Source organism: Mustela nivalis, assembly GCF_964662115.1.
Source record: "Mustela nivalis genome assembly, chromosome: 2".
Lineage (NCBI taxonomy): Eukaryota > Metazoa > Chordata > Mammalia > Carnivora > Mustelidae > Mustela > Mustela nivalis.
Window position 1 is genome coordinate 162372969 of NC_139021.1, and position 20627 is coordinate 162393595.

At 53.8% G+C, this 20627-nt stretch overlaps 1 protein-coding gene across 3 annotated transcripts in view; it reads right to left on the reverse strand.

Annotated features, from left to right (window-relative positions):
* SH3PXD2A (SH3 and PX domains 2A) overlaps nt 1–19937 on the reverse strand; it is a 233736-nt gene extending 213799 nt beyond the window's left edge. Inside the window, exon 1 of one of the 3 annotated variants that reach the window (XM_082722448.1) lies at nt 19317–19937. In XM_082722448.1, coding sequence (XP_082578574.1) covers nt 19317–19388 — 72 coding nt within the window. In that variant the 5' untranslated portion in view covers nt 19389–19937. The remainder of the gene's footprint in view (nt 1–19316) is intronic. The other 2 variants (XM_082722446.1, XM_082722447.1) reach the window with 2 other exon arrangements.
* Between the last annotated feature and the right edge of the window lie 690 nt (nt 19938–20627).

Sequence of the window (20627 nt, forward strand, 5' to 3'; positions counted from 1 at the left end):
CCTGTAACTACTGCACTACATCACATCCTAATCCAAGTCAGCAGAGAGCCAAACAAATCCACCAGGGTTGGCTCTGTATTGGGTAATACCCAATATCCCTAGCACCAGGGTTGGGAAGTTATCGGAGGATGATTATGGAAAATTCGTGCACTCAGGCTGCCTTGCATGAGTCCACCTGCTTCCCGGGGTCCACCTTGGCTGATGTTGGGCACACATGGGTGGGGCAGAGATGGCCCTTTAAGATTATCAGGGACAGGGTGCCTGGGTGGCTCGGTAGGTTAAAGCCTCTGCTGTCGGCTCAGGTCATGATCCCAGGATCCTGAGATCAAGCCCCACATCAAGCTCTCTGCTCAGCAGGGAGTCTGCTCCCCACCCCACCGCCTGCCCCTTTGCCTACTTGTGATCTTTGTCAAAAAAATTAATGAAATCTTTTTTTTTATAAAGATTTTACTTATTTATTTGACAGATCACAAGTAGGCAGAGAGGCAGGCAGAAAGAGAGAGAGAGAGAGAGAGAGAGAGGAGGAAGCAGGCTCCCTGCTGAGCAGAGAACCCGATGTGGGGCTCGATCCCAGGACCCTGGGATCATGACCTAAGCCGAAGGCAAAGGCTTTAACCCACTGAGCCACCCAGGTGCCCCTAAATAAATGAAAAAAAAAAAAAAAAAAAAGATTATCAGGGACCCTGGCCAGAACTATCTGGTCCCGAAGAACTGGCTGGACTCATCAAGCTGGTTGGGTACTGGGGGCACTCTCCCAGCAGCTCAGGGAACCAAAGAGTACTGAGCCCCATGAGTAAATCCCAAATGCCCTATACAGCTGTACATCTGGGACTCCAGATTCCGTGGGATTTCCCTCTGTCCTGATGTGAGCTCTCACGGACTGGAGCAGCCAGGCAATCCCAGCGGACCCATTGCTCCTGTCTGCCAAGAACTTACACTGATGAAATGTCCACCCTCTTTTCCTTCCAGGAATCTAGACCCTGCCCATCCCCGTTAGCAGGTCAATCATGGAGCAGGTAACACAGACAGATCGACTTTGCCCCATGTCCATACATCTGGACCCGTCACCTCACTGGCCAACAACCAGGAGGGAGGTGGGCTCTTGGGGGATTGAGTGTAGGTGTCCGTTTCCTAACTGGACTCCAACTTCTATAGTACCCTCTCGGTGAGGCCCAGGAAGGTGACCTCAAGGACTTCTCTCACTTCCTCCATGCCCCTTCTCGATTCTTCCTGGCTTTTGTGAAGTCGCTCCTCCATCTTCACCCCGCCACAGATCACAGCACGTCTGCACTGGAACTGGGTCCTCCAGCACGTCTAGCCTCAGGCGGACCCCTGCCAGCCGTCCTGCCCCGGAGCTTCTTCCTCCACTGGCTCCACTGAACCTAGAAGCAACGTTTCCAGAGCACATTTCCCAGAGGACAGGAAGGCCCTTCCCACGGAGCCAGAGCCACCACAGAATCCCACCTCCTGCCTCACCCTTCTGAGATCAAGGAGGCAGGAGAAGGTAGGACTTAAGAGGCTGGTCTACTCCCTTCTCTGCCACTTCCCGGTTGTGTCACCTTTGGGTAAGTGACTGACCCTTTCCAATTCCCGGAGTCCTTACCTACAAAATGGGAGTAACATGATGATTCTTTTTCGAGAGAGGTGAGGTCTGCGGGAACCTGTCTGACAGAAGACCCATTGGAAAAAGGGAGGAAAGGTAGTTACTCTAAGTATATGTGAGGATCCAGAAGACAATTCCAGACCATCTGAGTATTCTAGCCTGGCCTAGGGGAGGAGCTCTCCAGAATGAAAGGCAGGGTTCTTGTGGGCAATGGCCTGGAATATGCCTGATGGACAATGACCCAACAGCCTATACTACACACAAAACATACCATACCCAAACACGCACAGGTAAACACATACACACACACACACACACCACATACACAAACACCTGCCACCACACACACATATACTACACACCCCCAAACACACACACACACACACACACACAATACACACACATGCTCCTTTTCTCCCTTATAAGGATACCCAGTCTTGCCATAATTTCAAACACTGGCACAAGCAGCTTTAATGTTCATAATGTCCACATCCCTGCCAACCAGCCAGATTATGGCAGATACAACTAGCCAGACACAGACAGGAATCTGACGACACACCCGAGTGTGTTGCTCACATGTGTCCCCTTGCACCTGTGGCAGAAGGGCTGGCAGTCCCCCTCCTCCACCTTGTTTTCCCAGACCCTTCCACTGCCTCTCCCAGTCTGACCTGTCTGGACAGAGACTCTTGATTTCTGTTTATCCCTAAGTCCCTTGTTTGTTTCTTTCTCTCCTGGGGCAAGTCCATATAAGGTCAGATTCCCATCTCCGTGGTGGTGTTCGCACTGACTGAGCTCCCTCTCTGAGAAGCCCCTCCAGAAGCTGTAGTATTGATAAGCAGTCTTCAGCCCTGTCCACTCTGACTCACTCCAGAAACTGCCCTCTTGTTAGCTTAAAAGACTTACATCAAACAAGGACCTTTTCTGACTCCTCTATAACAAGAACCCCAGAAATCTCCAGAAGGACAGCATAGCCTGGGGGACTGAGCCTCAGACGGAGGCTTCTAGACCTTGCTCCCCAACTTGATAGCGGGAGAAGTTTGCTATCATAGTTTGGGTTCATCTAGAAGCAGACAAGGCTGTGGGTGCAGACTGCCTGTTGGGGAGATGACTCCAGAAGCCCCAGGGGAGGAAGTATGGAAAGCAAGACCAGCCCAGGATAAAGGCCAATAAAGGGTGTTAATGGGTGGGTTGCTGCTGTGGGCATCTGAGGCTCAGTCCCATTGGGGATCTTCTGATGTTCTGGCTGGAACTCACCTCAGAATCCTCCCAGTGAAGAGCGGGCAGGTGCTCCTGCCCCCACGGCTGGGAGGAAAACTTGCCCTCACCCCTTCCCCTGGCCTTCCTCAGGTGCACCTGCTTAGGCAGGGCGAGCTTCTGTTGTGGCACAAGCTGAAGAAAGCCCTCACATGAGGTGGGGAGCTTTCAGGGTCCTGCACACTGCGGGAATCAGCTGCAGGTGAACTCAGGGGAGCCCAGGGGATACCTGCTGGGGCATCAACAGTGTCCTCCATACTGACAGAACCCGTGAGCCTCTCTGAGCCTTCTCTCCCCTGTGGAACATACAGGAGGCCCATACTGCTTCCTGCAGGGCCCCTCAGAGGCAGAAGTGAAGTTTTCGAGCTCAGCAAGCCATGACATTGCTGGTACCCGCAGAAGGTACTCCGCAAGGCCAGCCCTGCCACCGCCAGAGACACCCAGAGGCCACTCACTGTGGGAGAGAAGCAGAAAAGAGTGTAATACAAGGCTCCCAGCCTGAAAAGCCAGCTGGACCGACCACCTTGCCGGTCCCCTTGCCAAGCCTTGAAGCTGCTTCAGTGGCCACCGTGGGGGGTGACTACTGGGTACCTTATGTCATCTCGGGTTCTCATTCGTGGCCCGAGAAGGAGGGCACGGGCGCTGCTGGCTGGGGAGACTCAGCTGGAGGGTGAAGCTCCTCGTTGGCAGACACTCAGTCTCCTGCTGGTCTGCTGTACACTCCCCTTTCTCTAGAACGTGCCACAAGCTCCATCCACGATGCCTCAGTCACAAACACCACGGGCCTCTCTTGGGTTCTAAATACAGATCCAGCAGGCCCCGGGGGCTCTGGGCTAATGGGAAGCAGGTCCCACCTCCTGTGTTGGCTCAGATAATGACAGGGATGGCTTAGGTGGCACTAACTCTCTCCAAAGCATGGTTAGAAGCGCTTTAACCATCATGGGCTCGTGTCATCCCCCCCCCGGCAGGGAGGAAGGCACAGTTACTAGCCCCATACTACAGAACAGGAAACCGAAGCGGAGAAGTTATGCGACTTGCCCAAGGCCTCACGGAAATCAACGGCAGAGCTAAAACTTGAACTTAAGCCATCTGGTTCGGAAGCTGCTGCTCTAAACTACTTTGCTACTTTCCTCTCAATGGTGCGGACTCGTTCTCTTTGCTGCCTGTTAGGAGCATCCCCAGATGTTGGGAATGACACTGCAGTTACCTCTCTCCCTGGACAAGAACTGACAAGGGCAGCATGGAGAAGACAGGACACCACACCCAGACAGGACTTTTCTCTTAAAGGACCGGGCTCCTGAGGAGACAGGGCAAATGCTCCATCCTGAGTGTGAGTCTCTTTACTAGTGGGCTGGTGCACCCACAGTAGCACCCGGCACTGTAGCCGAACACAGTTGGGATCAAGTGCTTTTTTTTTTTTTTTTTAAGAATGATGACTTTCCAGTCTAGATGCTCCAATGGGGGTTCCTAGTATAATCTTTCCAAACGGGAGGATACATTCAAGAGAAAGCCAAAGATAACAAGAGTTTCCCAGAGCAGGGAGCCAGGGAAGCCAAAGCAAGCTGGTCCGTGGGGAGGTTGTGGAGATCACATGCAAGAACATCTCGGGGCTCACGCATGAACAGAGACAACAAGTCAACCCCAGCCTGAAGGGGGGGATCTGCCCGCAGCTGGAGGCAGTCCTTGGCCACAGACGCGGCCTTCTTTCCATTTCTTACATTACATCGGCAGAACCATTGCCAAGTAGAATAGAAATCCCAGCTCTCCGTTTTCATGCCTCCATCCTGCTTCATAACCAGCTCTATCCCCAGCGTGGCCCCTCAAGTGCAAGTGGCAATGTGGGCTGCAGACAAAGCTAAGCCACTCGGCCCAGCCGCAGAGAAGTCAGGTTAGAAGGAGAGTTGCTCTGACAGCTCTTGGACCTGCACACACGATCGATTCTTCTAGGGAATGTCCTGCCTTATCTGCCAGCAAGAGCTCATGCTGCTCCTCTCACCAAGCTCTTACTCTGTGCCTGGCACCCCTTTGAAGGCTTTACCTGTATTAACCCACTTACTCCTCACCACTACCCTGAGGGACGCTTTTATCATCCCTGTTGTACAGATGAGAAAACCGGTAGGAAGAGCTTCAGCAACTCTCCCCAAGGTCACAAAGCTCCTGAGTGGCAAGGGTGGGATTCGAATCAGTCAGTCTGGCTTGGGTGACTGCCCCCGCAGCTGCCTCCATAGCACTGGTCGTTCCCCTCTGCCGCGATGATGACCACCACCTGTGTTACAGAGAAGGGAACCGAGGAGCGGAGTTACCCAAGGTCACCCGCTGAGTGGCAGAGCCAGGAGCCGCACTGACGTCACACTAAAGCTTGAGTCTGTGACCACCGGAAGGCCCTGCCTCACTGCAGGGCAGGAAGGGACAGGGCCAGTGGGTGGCCAACAGGCCAGCGATGGCCGGGAAGAGGGCATGCCAGGGCACACCAGCTGACTAGCAAGGCAGGCTCTGCAGGGCAAAACCAAGGGGCCCCCAACGCCCCATGCCATTATATCCAGAAGGGGCAGGGCCAAGTGGAAGCCAGGCGCTGCTGACAGACTGGCAGCCGACAGAGGTGATGTAGCCAACAGCTGCTGTTTATTTTGGGGCCCGGGAGGAAGGAACAGACTGGTTAGGATCCACTTCATTCCAATGATACACTCAACAGGACAGGGTGGGGAGGGTGTCCCGTCCTAGCTAAAGCAACAGCCCAGCCACCTGCTGGGCTTTGCAGAAAGTGGAATGGTCTAGGTGTCAGAAACGTCTTGCCAGACACTCTAATCTGGCCTCCACCAACACACACAGTGCTCCCCACAACCCCTCCCTCCCCAGCCCCATGTGCTGGACTTGTAAATGGCCCAGGAAGATAACAGCCACACAGCAAACCCACCCCCTACAGTGTCGGGTTCCAGGGACAAATGGTTTGTCCTGTCTTGGAAACAAAGAGGGGCCACTCCTGCTGGCCACCCATTGCTTTGGTTCCCTGATTCTGACACTGGTTAACTCCATTCTTGCCGTGTAGAGGACACCCAATGACAAAGGTCTTGCAGTAAGGTCTTTTCCAGATGGCCAACCTGGGTTGTGGCAAGGCTAGCTGGCAGGATTCCCTGAAAGGCCAGGAGGGAAGAGGTTTCTCGAAGGACCCTGGAGCCCTGCTCTGCCTCTTCCTTAACCTCTGATCTTTGGTCTGCAGGTTCTTACTAGTAACGTGAGAAACACGGTAATTCTTTTCTCCTTGGGTTTTCTGTAAGAATTAAATGAGTAAAGTGCCTACGAGAATGGCTGGCCCATGGGGTGCCTGGGGGCTCTCAGTCGGTGAAGCGTCCCACTCTTGGTTTCAGCTCAGGTCATGATCCCGGCGTCCTGGGAGGGAGCCCGGCATCAGGTTCTACACTCAGCAGGGAGTCTGCTGTAGATTCTCTCCATCTCCCTCTGCCTTTCTGTCCCATGCTCACACCCCCAACACAAAATTAAAAAATAATAAAATCTTTAAAAAAAAAAAAAAGTAGTTGGCACACAGAGAGGCCATCATCATCGTCATCATCGTCGTTCCCAGTCAGCCTGTGACCTGTGAGCCCGGAAGACAGTCTTCACGGAGAGTACACACAGAGGTTAGGTGTCCAGGCTAGCCCATATCCAGGTGAACCAGAGACGTCTGGTTCTAGGTGCTGTGATTCCATCTACTCCACGGACGAGAAAGGTTTTGGAGGACTAGCCTGAGAATTTTAACATCATTTACAATATTAGGTCAATAGGAATAGATAGGGGCGCCTGGGTGGCTCAGTGGGTTAAGCCTCTGCCTTCAGCTCTGGTCATGATCTCAGGGTTCTGGGATCCAGCTCCACATGGGGCTCTCTGCTCAGCAGGAAGCCTGCTTCCTCCTCTCTCTCTGCCTGCCTCTCTGCCTCCTTGTGATCTGTCTGTCAAATAAATAAATAAAATCTTTAAAAAAAAAAAAAAAAGGGAATAGATATATCTTGAATTCCAGACAAGAAATTTCTACAGTTGTAAGTTAAAAGCTGTGGTTCTTTAAAAAAAAATAGGAGTCGGGTAGGAAGAAAGGGCTTTAACAGAATGAAGCCTCTGTCCGTGGATTTGTCCCATTGATCAAAGACCTACTGGGATCCAGACCTTCTGCCAGCTTGGGGAGGAGGTGTTAAAGATGAAAGGATGCAGGGCCCGCTGCCTTAGCAGGAGCAACCCCCCCACCCCACCTCCCACCCCCAACCCTCCACACCCCAACCCCACCCCGCCCTGGCTCCTAGCTAGGGGAACCACTTTCAGCACGGTGCCTTGTGCACAGCAGGTACAAACTCAAGGCCAGTGAAACGCCCTAACATGCTAACGGCCTTTGGGTTCTTGGAGTTCCCATCCATGACACTACTGAGCTTCCCCAGAGAGGAAAACCCCGAACAGAGTCCCCCGACTGGCCTCTCTGTGGTTTCTTGGCTAGCGGAAATCTTCAGCAAGTCCCAAGCAAGCGCTGTGCTCGTTGTCAGGAGGAATACAGGCCCCGATCGGCCTCTACCTGTCCGACCTCACTGCCCAGGGCTCTCCCCTCACTGTTTCCACTTGGTGGTGCCGGTCTGTTCTCTGGGAAGGGCAGGTAGAGCCCCACCTCAAGGGCTTTAGCACTGGCTGTTTTATCTCCTTCAACAACTTTCCCCCTGAATACCTGCTTGCCTCACTCCCTCATCTCCTTCCGACCTTACTCAAAAGTCACTGCACCATGGGGATGGCCCAGCCTCCCTCAGCGAACCAGCACAGCAACTCCCACCGCCACCATCTCCTGCCCCCTCACCCCGCTTGGCTTTCTGGACAATGTTTATCCTCCAGCTAACACACTCCACAGTTGACCTAAAAGAGGTTTATTTACCATTTCCCTTCTCCTATCAGAATGGAAGCTCCCGGGGCACCTGGGTGGCTCAGTGGGTTAAAGCCTCTGCCTTCACCTCAGGACATGATCTCAGGGTCCTGGGATCGACCCCACATCGGGCTCTCTGCTCCGCGGGGAGCCTGCTTCCTCCTCTCTCTCTGTCTGCCACTCTGCCTGCTTGTGATCTCTCTCTGTCAGATGAATAAATAAAATCTTTTTAAAAAAAGAAAGAATGGAAGCTCCCCAAGGGCAGGGATTTTTTTTCTGCCCTGCTGTGCTCCCAGCAACTGGGACGCAGTCAGCATTGAAATGCTGACTGGATTTCTGAGGCTCACATCAAGCTCCATCCCTCGAGGAGATTTTCATCAATCAGGCACCCCAGACAGAGGCCTGCCACGAGGTGGCCAACCGAGGCCATTCTTGGTGAGTGTTACGTGAGTAGTAAAAATGACAAACATCATAAAAATTCACAGGCAGGAAATACTATAAGAGGACACATGAGGGAAGCTTCCGGAAGGTGGCAGAAACGGAGTAAAACCATGAAGGAAGACCATGCTAATCACGGTAACAATAACTGTCGTTTACTGGCAGTTTACAGGCACCGCACAGAGGAACAATCGTATGGGCTAGGTAGTACTGTTAGTTCCATTTTACAGAAAACTGAGGCCCGTGGAGGTGCAGAAAGTTGGCGACGTAAGAAAAGCTAGTATGAGGCTTCTGGGCTGGAGCCCATGGCTGCCCTGCCCCCAGGCTCCGGCTCTCAAATTCCCACTGCTGGCACCTGGGGCTCTCTCTGGCTGCCAGGGCCTACTCCAGCCTGAGCAGGCGGCAGACTGCAAGTACCCAGGGTTAAACTCCCCCCTACTTCCAACCACAGCACTGTGGCCACAAAGCCATCATCCCCAAGGACAGGATGTAGAGCCCCCATCAGCTGGAGCATCTGAAGGGCCAGGCCTTCAAAAGTGGCTCTGGACAGGAGTTCAAGGGAAATAAAAAAACTGAGTCCCAAAATAGAAGCCAGACCTTGCCAGGGGTTCAATCTCAGCAGCAAGAGGTTTGTTATCTTATCCCAACCACCAGCTCCAACCATATCATGTGTTGATGGCGGGGCTGGGTGTGGAAGCTAGAGAAGGCGGAGGACCCAAGAGTTTAATCCTGATCCTTTCCGTTTTATCTGGGGATGCATGTGATGTGCTCCCTAGCCCCCCAGCCTTGAAGTCCTCAGGAGACGAAGCCATGTATGAAGCCACACGTCCTCGGCCTCCCAAGGGAACGCACACTGTGCACACTGCCTGTGGGTCCACTGCCTTTCTTAAGGCCCAGGGCCAGGAATTCCATACCCTGGCAGAGCCACAGATCGTGGCCATGACCCCCCTGGGTGCATGCAGAGGACGGCAAAGTAAACAGGCACAGAGAAAGCAGAGGAAGACCAAGGTCTTTGACACATATGGATGCTTCCAGCTGGGGGCAGGAATAAAAACAGAATTCCCGGGCGCCTGGGTGGCTCAGTGGGTTAAGCCGCTGCCTTCGGCTCAGGTCATGATCTCAGGGTCCTGGGATCGAGTCCCGCATAGGGCTCTCTGCTCAGCGGGGAGCCTGCTTCCTCCTCTCTCTCTCTCTGCCTGCCTCTCTGCCTGCTTGTGATCTCTCCCTGTCAAATAAATAAAATCTTTAAAAAAAAAAAAAAAAACAGAATTCCCAACTAGCTACCCAGCCACTGGAGGCAATCCATCAAATCTCTGGGCAGGGGGTAGGGTGCAGCTCTGGGGCCCCCATCAGAGGCTTTGTTGCTGCAGAGATCTGGATTCAAACCCTGGCTCTTACCACTGACTGCTGTGTGAGAGAAGGCAAAAGCAACACCTCTCTGAGCCTTGCTATTCTTGTCTACAAAACAGGGCCAGGGCTCATGCTGGGTGTGGATTACGGACACAATGGGCTAGAAGCCCTAGCCCAGCACCTGCACCTAGAAAGGGTTCCACTCACACACTCTCTGACTCAACTTCCCTACTTCCCCTGCCTGGGATCCACTGTGTCCAGAAACCATGGGGAAACGAGACTGCCCTTCTCTGGGGGCCAATGAGTGATGACTAAAGTAAATGATTAACCCTGGCTTGAACCAAAGTTCAGACATTGTTCTATGATAGACCTTAACTCTCACAGAAGGATGTTTGCCAGTCCGCCAGGACTCAGGGCTGTAGAAATCCCTGGCCGGTCACCTCTGGAACCCCTGTCCTCCCTGCCAAGGGACTGTGTCCCTTCCAGGTGCCAGGCACCATGCTGAGAGCTCCATGAATCCATTCCAGCCCAGGAGACAGGATTCAGGAAAGAGTTTCACTCTCTGGGAGTCCCGTTGCCAGCACCGTGCCAGGCCAGTGAGGCCGCCTTCTCTGTTGTTACAAAGAGAAATTCTCCCACACAGGCAAGGCCCTTAAAATAGCCCTTTGGGTCTGGGCCATCAGGAAACAGAATAAAGCTGGGTCGGAATGGGGCCTACCATGAAAGACTTTACAAAGCAGCCACTTCAAACACCAGGGACAATCCCTTCACGCTCAGAACCCTTAGGTGGGCAAAAGCAGCAAGGCAGGCTTTCTCAACAAAGAACGCTTTTGCACAGGAGGACAACACGTTCGGGCGGCAGAAGCCCCCGCGACCCCTGGGGCAGCCCTGGAGAGGAACCAAGTGTGTAAAGTATGGTGACGCCTGTGAAGCAGGCCCCGGCATAAAACAGGAATTCAGTGTGTGGTAGCTGTAGGCTGATGATGTTCACGGATGAGACACCGAGGTCTCCTTTATTACCAAGTGAGAATGTTCCCAGAAAACAGGAACAGTGAGGGCTCTCCACCACGAACCACTAGGGATAGGCAAAAGTACCCACTGGCCCACACCCACTCGACCCCATACCCCATCCGGTACCCCTGCAAGTTCACTAGACCCCACCCCTCTCTCCCCAAAGTTAAGAGCAATCAATTTCCACCAGGCTCCAGGGATCCCAGAGACAGACTGGAGGGCCCCCCACTCCGTAATTTATGCTGCACTGACACACACAGAGGAAGGGACTCTGTCCCCACCCCACCATGTCCCTCCGCCCAGGCTTGGGGAGGGTGGCTTCCTCACCAGCCAAAGGGAAATGACAGCAAAGGGCCAGAGAAAGAGCCAAGTGGAGGGGCAGAACGCCCAGCTGTTTCCCCTTTGCTAACTCAGCGCCTGATGTCACTTCCTCCCCTCAGGTAACAGCAGAGGGAGATGTGACTGGAAATAGTTCTGTCTCTTCCCATTCACAAAAATGGCAGGCATGGAAAGAACCAAATTGTTTCCCAGAGGCGGTTTTCTAAAAGATATCTATCTTCAAGGAGGGCCTGAGGTCAACCTTGTCCACGCTGCGACAAGGCTTCTCAGGGGAGGCAGCATGGCCGGGAAACCTTGTGTGAAAATGTCCTGAGGTCAGAAACAGCTCCCCTTTGTAAAGTACCCCTAGCCCCATGTGAGAAAGAAGACTGATTGAGGCTATCTTAGGACCTTTCCCAAAGCTTTTTATTTTTTTTTCTGGACCAAACCCTTCCCCAAGCAGCTTTCACACTCCCCCACCCCCACCCCTGCAAGGTGGGCCAGAAAAGGAAGCCATCTCCCCATTTTCTACATGGGCCACCAGAGATCTAGAAGAGAGAGGTGACATGTGGAAGTTCTCACATCTGGAGAAGTCAACAAGTCAGGCCTCAGGTGGGATCTCCTTGGCGCCCGGTCTTCCCAGGTATAACAGGTGACTAAGGGGCTGTGAGGGCTGTGGGGACAGGGCAGCTTTGGAGCCAGCGGGTCCCTTCCCATATACAGCTTATTAGCAACCTGGTGTTACAGTTTATTGAAGCTCTTCAGGCCTCAGCGTCCTGGCCAGTACGACGTGGATGCCAGCAGTAACAACACGCTTTGAGGGGCTCTTTTGAGAATTTCCATGTAAAACTCTTAGCACGTAGAAACCATTCAGAAAAGTTAGTTGTTACATTTATTATTACATACCCCCTTACAGAATCAGGCTTACTGGAATATCTGGGTTTTAATAAGGGGTTTAAATGAAGAGGTGGTTTGAAGCATCGTATTTAAAACTAAAACCAGTTCAGAGAGATATTGAAGCCGGAAGCAACACTAGTGTGAATGTTTAGGGCGACAGCCTAGGCTCCCAGGAAGCTTTTTAGGACTAGCCCCCAGGCCCTACAAAGATAAGGGTTTCCTGGAGCAGCTGGCTGGCTTAGTCGACGGAGCGAGAGATTCTTGATCTCAGCGTTGTGAGTTTGAGCCCCACATTAGGGGTAGAGTTTAACTGAAAAGAGAATCAATAAAAAGAATAGCTGAAAGTTATTTAAAAACAAAAAGGTTAGGGGTTTCCTCTCTCTTGTTCCTGGGGTGCTTCCGTGGCCATGCTGGGGAATGCGGATGGAAATTAGCCCACGTGGCACACAGGGACTGCACCAGGCCTGCTGGCCAGGGCCCCCAAAGGATGACGCCCAAAGCCACCCGCCCCCATGCTCCACGCTGCTCCCTTGCCTCCTCCTCTACCCTTCCCCTCCCCATACGTCTGGGGGGCAGTCAACTTTTTTGAGGCAGCCTGACCCCTCCGAGTAAGAGCTATAAACAGAGAGGGTTGGGCTCTGGCCTGCCCACTAGAGTCCCAGTGCAGAGCTAAAAGGGCTCCTGTTCTTACCTCTGTCCCAGCCATGGCTGCAAGAACCACCCCACCCCTGGGGCCCACCACACAGACCCCATGGGAACAGAGGAGGATTCTCCCAAGATTACTGGGTAGAGGTGTCTACACGATGAACTGAATCCCCTCCACTTATCTGAAGCTCTAAGAAGCCGGTCCCGCCCTTCCTCCCCACCCTCCTCCCTGACATGGGCTTTGCCCACAGTCTCCTTGATGGTCCACCTCCGCACCTTTGTTTCTCCCTTTCTTGGAATGCCCTTCCTTCCCCTCTTTTCCCACCGAAATCCGACTCCTTCCCGGCCAAATCCTAATTACTCCTCAAACCTCCTTGCAAGTCTGCCTTCCCCAGCTCGTCTTCGCTGCAAACGCCAGTTCACCAAGAGCACTCCCGCTCCTGAAAAGCTTTAGGACTCCATTATTATTAGAGCAAATACCTGTGTTGTGCTTCACCCACACCGGGTACTGTTCTAAGCTCTTCACTTCATTAACTCACTCAATCCTCGCCACAACCCTATGAGCTCGGTCCCGGTTTCCCCACAGTTTTTGTTGGAGGAAAAAGGGGTAGCTTGGGCTGGGCCCCATGGTAGCCAGCCAGTGGCGGAGACAGGCTTCCAGCCCAGGGACGGCAGAGGCCACGTGCTCTCCCACAACACAGCTTTCCTGATGTGCATGTCACCCTCTCAGAAGGAACTACCCACGGGCTGTTATTTTCATCCCCCCCACCTCTCCCTCTCTCTCTCTCTCTCTCTCTCTCTCTCTCTCTCTCGGACCCAGCCCTGATGGGAGAAGAGAGCCACAAGCTCACAGACTTCCGTGGCAGAGACCAGGGTAAGAATCAGCCTTGCCAATTACTCTGAGATTCAGGGAAACTACTCTGTGCCTCAGTTTCAGCATCTGCCAAATGGGGATGAAAACATCTCCCTACCTCACACGGTGGCTGTGCAGCTCAAACAGAAGGCCGTCTGAAAGGTAACCCTCTACACTGCTGGGCACGTAGGACGTGCTCACATACTGATTCTTCCCCTTCTCTCTTCACTGTGCACCCTGATACCTTCGCTAGACTCTGCTCAGCACTTGACAAAGCGGTGCCTTGCCTAGTGGTTACTCAGGGGCATGAAAGGGGCCTTCCTGCGCTTTGCCTTCCCGCCCTCCTGTGCACATGTCCAGGCCCTCGACCTCCCCATTCCCCTGCTTTCCTGTGACTGACCCCGCTACAGGCAGCAGCAGCCTGGCCCCGGGGAGGAGTCACATCAGCTCTGGGAATCACCTCCCGAAATGCTGATCACCCTAATGGGCGCTTCCATTATTTTTGGCAATGGCCATGGCAGAGAACACCTCTGGCCCTGGCTCAGAGCCTCTTTCCAAAGCCAGAGCTCCACCTCATTTCCCACACACACCCCTTGACCTTCCTGTTCCCTGGATCCCTGTCCTGAACCATTATCCCTTTCCTGGATTCTCAGAACTCAAGAGGAGTAAGTGTGACTACTGCATGTATAACTCTATTATTTGTTTGATTTTGTTTAATTAAGAGGCAAAAGGGAACAGAATTGCCTCTTTGACGTTTTTTCTGGCCAAAAACTGGTCTGGCCAGTGACTCAGGCCGAGGAAATTAGAAGGCAATTTCCAGGGGACTGATGTGCAATCCCAAAGTTCTAACACTCCTCTAATTCACAGCCTCCACTGGCCATTAACTCATGTTGGCCCCGGAATATCTCTTTGGAAAATGCAGCAGCTGGCGCTTATATTTCTGGAACTGGAATCCGTCTCCTATGACATCAAATAGGTTTATTTTTCCCTTCCCTTCACCTCCCCTCTGCCTGCCACCACACACGGTGATTGCAACCCCGATCTGCCCCCCGCCCAAACCCTCACTCAGCTCCCTAAAGGGTCGTGATACATGGCTGGTCATGCTCCCTGTTCCAACGGCCAGTAGGATGTGGTCGGCTGTTCCATGAGCAGGAAGCTTTGTCAGACCTGTGAATCACCCCTGGATCACTTGCCTTCTTGGAAGGAGAAGAAACTGTTCTTGTGTGCGAGCGTGTGTGTGTGTGTGTGTGTGTGTGTGTGTGTCTGAGGGAGAGACAGAGAAAGAGAGCAGGCAGGAGCGCTAACTCACATGTGGCACTGACCTTGGGGCTAGCATCCTATTGTGACCTTGCCCTCACTGGACCACCTCTTTATTCCTCTCCCTCAACCCATGTCCCTTCCCTTCTCCTGCCCAGCTTATCAGGCAGCCACCACTAGACCGGCTCCAGGAAGCCCTCCAGGTCTGAACAGCTGTTCCTTGTTCATCTGTTGCTCTTGTGTGTTGGGTGTTTTCATGGGGCATGTCGCCCAATTTCCCAATCCACTCTGAGCAGCTGGTCCTTCCTTTTTGCCTCACTCTTTCCTACTCTCTCAGCTTCACCTACTGGGTCCTAAGTGAACTCTAGCGTTTTAGTGATCTCGCCAGACAGAAGGGACACCAGGTGGAAATGCTGAGTGTGCATGATAGGGCCCAGGTACTAGTAGAACGTTTTACCCCAAATTATCTCAAATCAATTTTCCAAAAGTCCCGTAAGGTTACAAGTGAGGAAACTGAGGCCCAGAGTGGCTGGCCCCAGGGTGGTACAGCCAGGAAGAGTCAGAGGCAGAATTTGAACCCTGATCCGCTGCACAACACTTGTTTGGGAACGGAACTGGCCCAGTCAAGGCCCCTTCTGCAGTTGCATGTCCTTCCCCCCTGTAATGCTTGGATCCACACTCTAAGGGCTTAGAGAAAAACTGAAGGGCAGAGAAATGAATTGGTCTGGAGCCAATTCCTAAAAATGTTCTCCCAGGACCAAGACCAAATGTGTGATGATTTAAAACACACAGGAGAATGTATTATTTCCACAGTGTTGATCCTTAATTCATCACCTCCTGCATCGGCAGGGACCAGCTATCAGCCTGAACCTGCTCTGTACTCCCAGCTTCACGGAGCTCGCCTTCTGTTGCCTTCACAAACTCACCTCTGTTGCGTGAGCTCAACATCCCATACAGAGAGACGGTCCTCCCTGACACCCTGCCCTGCTCTCGCGTAGACAGGCAAGCCTGAGCTTGGTCTCCCCACCCTGATTCCGTTGATGGAAGAACCCCATTTTAGGTTCATTTCCCCCTTGCGATGCAAGCTAACCTGAGTTTAACTCTACCTGAGAAGATCTGCTTTGTCCTAACTGGGAAACCCTGGGCAATCTCCAGCCTCTCCAAATTCCCCCATCTGTTCACCAAGAACGTACTCCAGGTTAGGGTGCCTTAGGGTACATTCGATGAACTACAGGAATCACATAAAATCACACACGTTAAACGTGGGGCACCACCAAGGTTAGCTACTAACACTGGCTATTATTTGCACTCCCCAAAGAGTCCTGTAAAGGATCCAGAACATTCACGACTGATACTTGTCTGAAATAAACAATCAGGAAAGGAAACCACTGTAAAAGCACAATGCTTCCCAAATCCAAACAAATCATCTGTTTGTTCTAGAGGAATGAGGTTCTCTCCACCACCAGAGGACTTGACATACGCCTACCCATGCACGTGAATGCAAAGAATTATGGTAAACCTGCACAAGCAGCCTCATGGAAGGCATGCACCCAGCAAGCCAGGACCATTTGAAAGATAAGTAGCCTGAGGCCAAAACCACTTTGCCTAAGGTCTCGCCGGGGTGGGGGTGGGGGGCCACTCGAAAAAGCTAAGAGAGGAACCCAACTCCATGCCAGGCAGCCTGGCCTAAGCAGCAGGTGCCCACTTTCCCCAAACCCCAACCAAGCAGGGGCTTGGCACAGAAGAAGGAAGCCAGGGTTGACAGCACCATCTGAATGATAGAAGCCACTTGCCCTTTCATAAACAGACCTTCAGTGCTCAGGCAGCTCCTCCTTGTCCTGGAGACAAACACGCCCTGTGCTGGGTGTCCTGAGAAAAACTCTGCCGTGTCTTCCCAGTGTTCTGGAGCCAGCAGAGCCCCTCCTGCCTGGGCCCCAGGCCTCTCATCAGCACAGCCCCAGCTAACGTGCACATCCCATAAAACCTCTCTGCTTTGCAATTTGCCAAACCACAGACGGAGAGTTCACCCTCAGTGGAGGAGAGGGGGGGAAGGGGGCATGCTTTCTCCAGCACAGAGCGCTTCCAGAACATCTGTAACTTGGGCGCAGGTATCCTGCCAGACACCCACGCCAAAGTACCTTACCCAGAACCTTCTGGTGTGTGGTGTCCACTGTGCAAGGGCCAAGAGAGGCACAGGCTCCCGCAGCCTGCTCCTCCTGCCTCTATGAGCCCTGCTGACCCTTTCTATTAGGGGGCCCCCTGTCCTTATATTATGCCCCACTGATGCCCCGAATAGGTAGGAACCTCTGACGATCATGAGATATTCACCAGATCACCTAGTCAACTCCAACCAGACTTAAGGGTACTTTGATGAACAAAACCCACACCATGGGCAAAATGCCAGGTAAAGCCAGGTGCTGTGAAGGGCTGTGTTGCAAGTGACTTTACAAACCCTTCTGGTTTTCAGCTTCCCCATCTGTGAAATGAGGGGGTTGAGCCCGAAGAGTCCCACCAGCGCCATGTTCCACAACAGATCACACTCTCGCCTTTATTTCTTTGCCACAACCTTGGTTTGGAGCTCTGTATGGCTCCGGGTATTCAGTGACGTCACTCCCTGCCCCAAACATAATGTCGATTCTTACATGGGAAGCAGAGATGTCCTGGGAAACACTGTCCACAGAAAGGGAGGAAATGATCATTTCAAGAGAATGAGAGAGGACTTCTTTTGTGTTTTTCACATAGAACAAGTTATTATCAGTCTTAAAACCCGAAATCTTTCTTTCTTTTTGCCAGACCATTAATAGCTGCTTTTCAAAAGTGCTTTCTTATTCAGAATCTCACCAATAAAGAGCTACCATTTAGCGAGTGCTTGTTACATGCCAAGAACTGTGCTAAGTGCTTTTCATGGGTGATCTCATTTAATTCTCCAGACAGCTCTATGAAATAGGTACTGTTAGCATCCTCACTTTAAGAATGAGGAACCCGGAATCCCCCAGAGGTTAAAAGACCTGCCCAAAGTCACAAAGCTAGTTAGTGGCTGACCTAGACTTTGAACAAGACCCTCCGCCTCAGAGCCCCAGAGCTAACCACCTTTCAGTACTATCTGTGGTGGGTCCCCAGTTGCTTTAGCAACATTTCTGGCTTGTTGCCAGCCTGCCCTACCTTGTAATCTTGGACATCATTGGTCAGAGCTAAGATCTGAAGTTTTGCCTAAAATCAAGAGCAGGGAGAAAGCACCTGCCTGGGTCTCAGAGCAGAGTGCCATCTGTTGAAAGTAGGGCCGGGCTTAACTGAGGACTAGAAAAGACAACCCCTAAACCTTAGCCTGTGACATTTGAGAAAAAAGGTTAGGAAGGCCGACTTGATACTAAGTGCTAGGTTGTGCAAATGGACCTCTGTATCTGGAGCAGGGTGACCACACAGTGCCCCAAGACCTCCAAAAAGGAGCTTTCTTGAAATGGTAGCTTTCTTGAAATGAAGATGCTTGCTTGCTGAGCCAGACAACACAAAAGGAACAACTCTCCCATGGGCACCTACCTCTCTGTCTGGTCAGAAACCAGCCTCCTTAGTTTAACTCCTCTCCAAGCTGAGCCCAGGCCCGTTTACTCCAGTCCAAAAACAAACAAATAAAACAAGACAAAAAACAAACCCCAAGTTCAAACCTATTGGTGATAAAGACAGAAAGAGTAGCCTGAGGCTGACATTGGCACCAACCCCAGTCCTCTTCCAACAGGGAAATGAAAGGCATTTCTCAGAGATCAATGCGCAGTCTAGGGCAGCAAACTACAACCTGTTTTGCTTAAATTAATGCTTAGAGCATTCTAAATACTTCCTTAAGTGCCTCATTTGCAAATACACTAAGTCCTTCTGCTTTGGGTGCCTGGCTGTCCCTTCTGCCTCAAGTACACAGCGGTTCAGACAGGCATCCTCCGCCGTCAAGGACACCATGTTTACTTCCTAAGGTGCGAAGGATGGGAAGACAGGACCGGCTGAGATGAAAGGCGGACCCGTCACACAGACCCCGGAGCTCAGCTCAATCAACCTTAGCCCCTTCTCATTAATTGTGGGGAAGGAAGGGGGAGGGACAGCGGGCCGTTCCTTGGAGACCACAGCAAACATTTGCCTCCTCGTGTCTGGAGACGGAGCATCACTTAAGAGGAAATGAACCCGGTTAAGGGTCACGTCCAGAGAAGGATAAAAGGAAAAGCCACAATTCTCCTCACACCGACGGACACAATGACTTTAAGAAGGAAACCAAAGCTCAGGGCTGAGGTGGAGGTGGGGCAGGGGGCGGAGCGGCTTCCCTCGGCCCCCGGACCCAGGCCTTAGGGAGGCAGAGCCCGGGGCAAACGGGGGAGGACAGCGCCAGGCTTCCTTCCCCCGGGGCGAACCTCTGAAAGCATCACGGTCCGGGTAAGCGTGAGCTACCCAAGCCCCCCGGGAGGGCCAGGGAGATGCTCTTTCCCAACGGAGCGAGGGTTTGACGAAAGCTCCCCCACCATCCATCAAAGCTCAGGCGGACAGATGACTTCACCGTTGTAACAGACAAGGGCAGCCACTTGCCAATTCCAATGCCAAAAAAAGAAAACGGGGTGGGGGGGGGGCAGGGGGAGTGGAGAAAGGACAGAGAAGGCTTCCCTGCAGATCACAACCTCGCGAAGAAAACTCCACAGCTGAGGGCTGCCCTGTGGGCACTCAGCTCCGGGGCTTAGCGGGTGGGGCGAGGGCCCCCCCCCGGGGGGGGGGTCCTCCCGGGGGTCTCTGGTCAACCCCCCGCAGGGGTCGGTAGGGACAGTACTCACGTAGTGCTTGGAGGGGTTCCTCCGCTTCTCCACGTCCACCACCGTGGCATCTTGCACGCAGTAGGCCAGCATCTTCCCCCCACAAAGCGAGTGGCGCCCTCCGGCGGCGTCACCTTCTCATCCCGGTCGGGCTCCCGCTTGTTCTCCCGTTTCCCGGGTCCCGGAGCCACCCGCCACTCCGGCCCGGCGCGCCGCTGCCCGGGCTCCCGGCGCCCACAGGTACGGCCCCGGGGCGGGGACGGTCCGGGAGGGCACGCGGGCTCCGTGCGCTCCGGGCGGCTCCCCGTGGGCCTGCCGCGCGCCCCTTCCCTCCCGCGCCGCCGCCGCCGCCGCCGCCGCTCTCCGCCTCGCCGGCCCGCTCTCTCCGCCGTCCGCCGCCCGGTGGGTCCGGCGGGAACTGGCGGAGCGGAGGAGGGGCGGGGGTGTGTCCCGCCGGCTACGGGACTGGGCGGGGGCCCCGGAGCCTGCTGTCAGCGCGCTGGGGAGGGGCTGACGGCGCCCCTTCGCCGCGCTCCGGCTCCGGGGGGCTCGGCGCTGGCTGAGGCTGTGGGCGCAGGAGGCGGAGGCAGGGCCGGGCAGGCAGGGAAGGGAAGGGAGGGGAGGGGAGAGAGGGGAAGAGCGCGGGGAGGGGCTCCAGGCCCGGGGGAGGGGCTCGGGGCGGCGGGGAGGGGGCTGCAGCCCGGCCCGCGAGGCCAGGGCGCGCCGACGCGCCCCCACCCCGCCCAGAGCGCAGCCCGCGGCCTGGCACCGCACTGGGTTACTTCTCCCCGCGCAGAAACTCGAGGTGGCTTCGGAGGGAGGAGGGGCGGAGGGAAGTGAACCCAGCGCGCCCCCGTCCTGGCTTTCCGTCGTGGAGCGGATTTGTGCCTTTTTGTCCCCACCTTTACGTCCCCTTCCCACTCATATCCCCAGACCCTTGTAATGAAAAGTAGTTTATTACCCCGCTGTGCCTGCCCAGGCTCCCCGAGGAGGAGACGGGGATGGGGAAAGGGCCGGCATTAAATCCTTCAAACCAGAGCCTCTTGTGATAAACCACCTGGCCCCCTGCGGGTCACAAAGGGTGAATTCTCCCCGGAAATGTGATTGATCCACTGCCTGAGTCGTCCATCGATCTGGGCCCGTGTAACTAACCTGTGACATCATCTACCAGCGAGGTTACAAGATACTGCATAACACCACTGCCTTAAACCCGGGCTCCACTGGGACCCTCCCCAGGCTGGCGAGGAGGGAAGGGACCACACAATGGTGGGAAAATCCACTAGGCTGGCCCTCCACTCTACGCCCCTGTTCATCACTGGCCCCAGGCTCTGG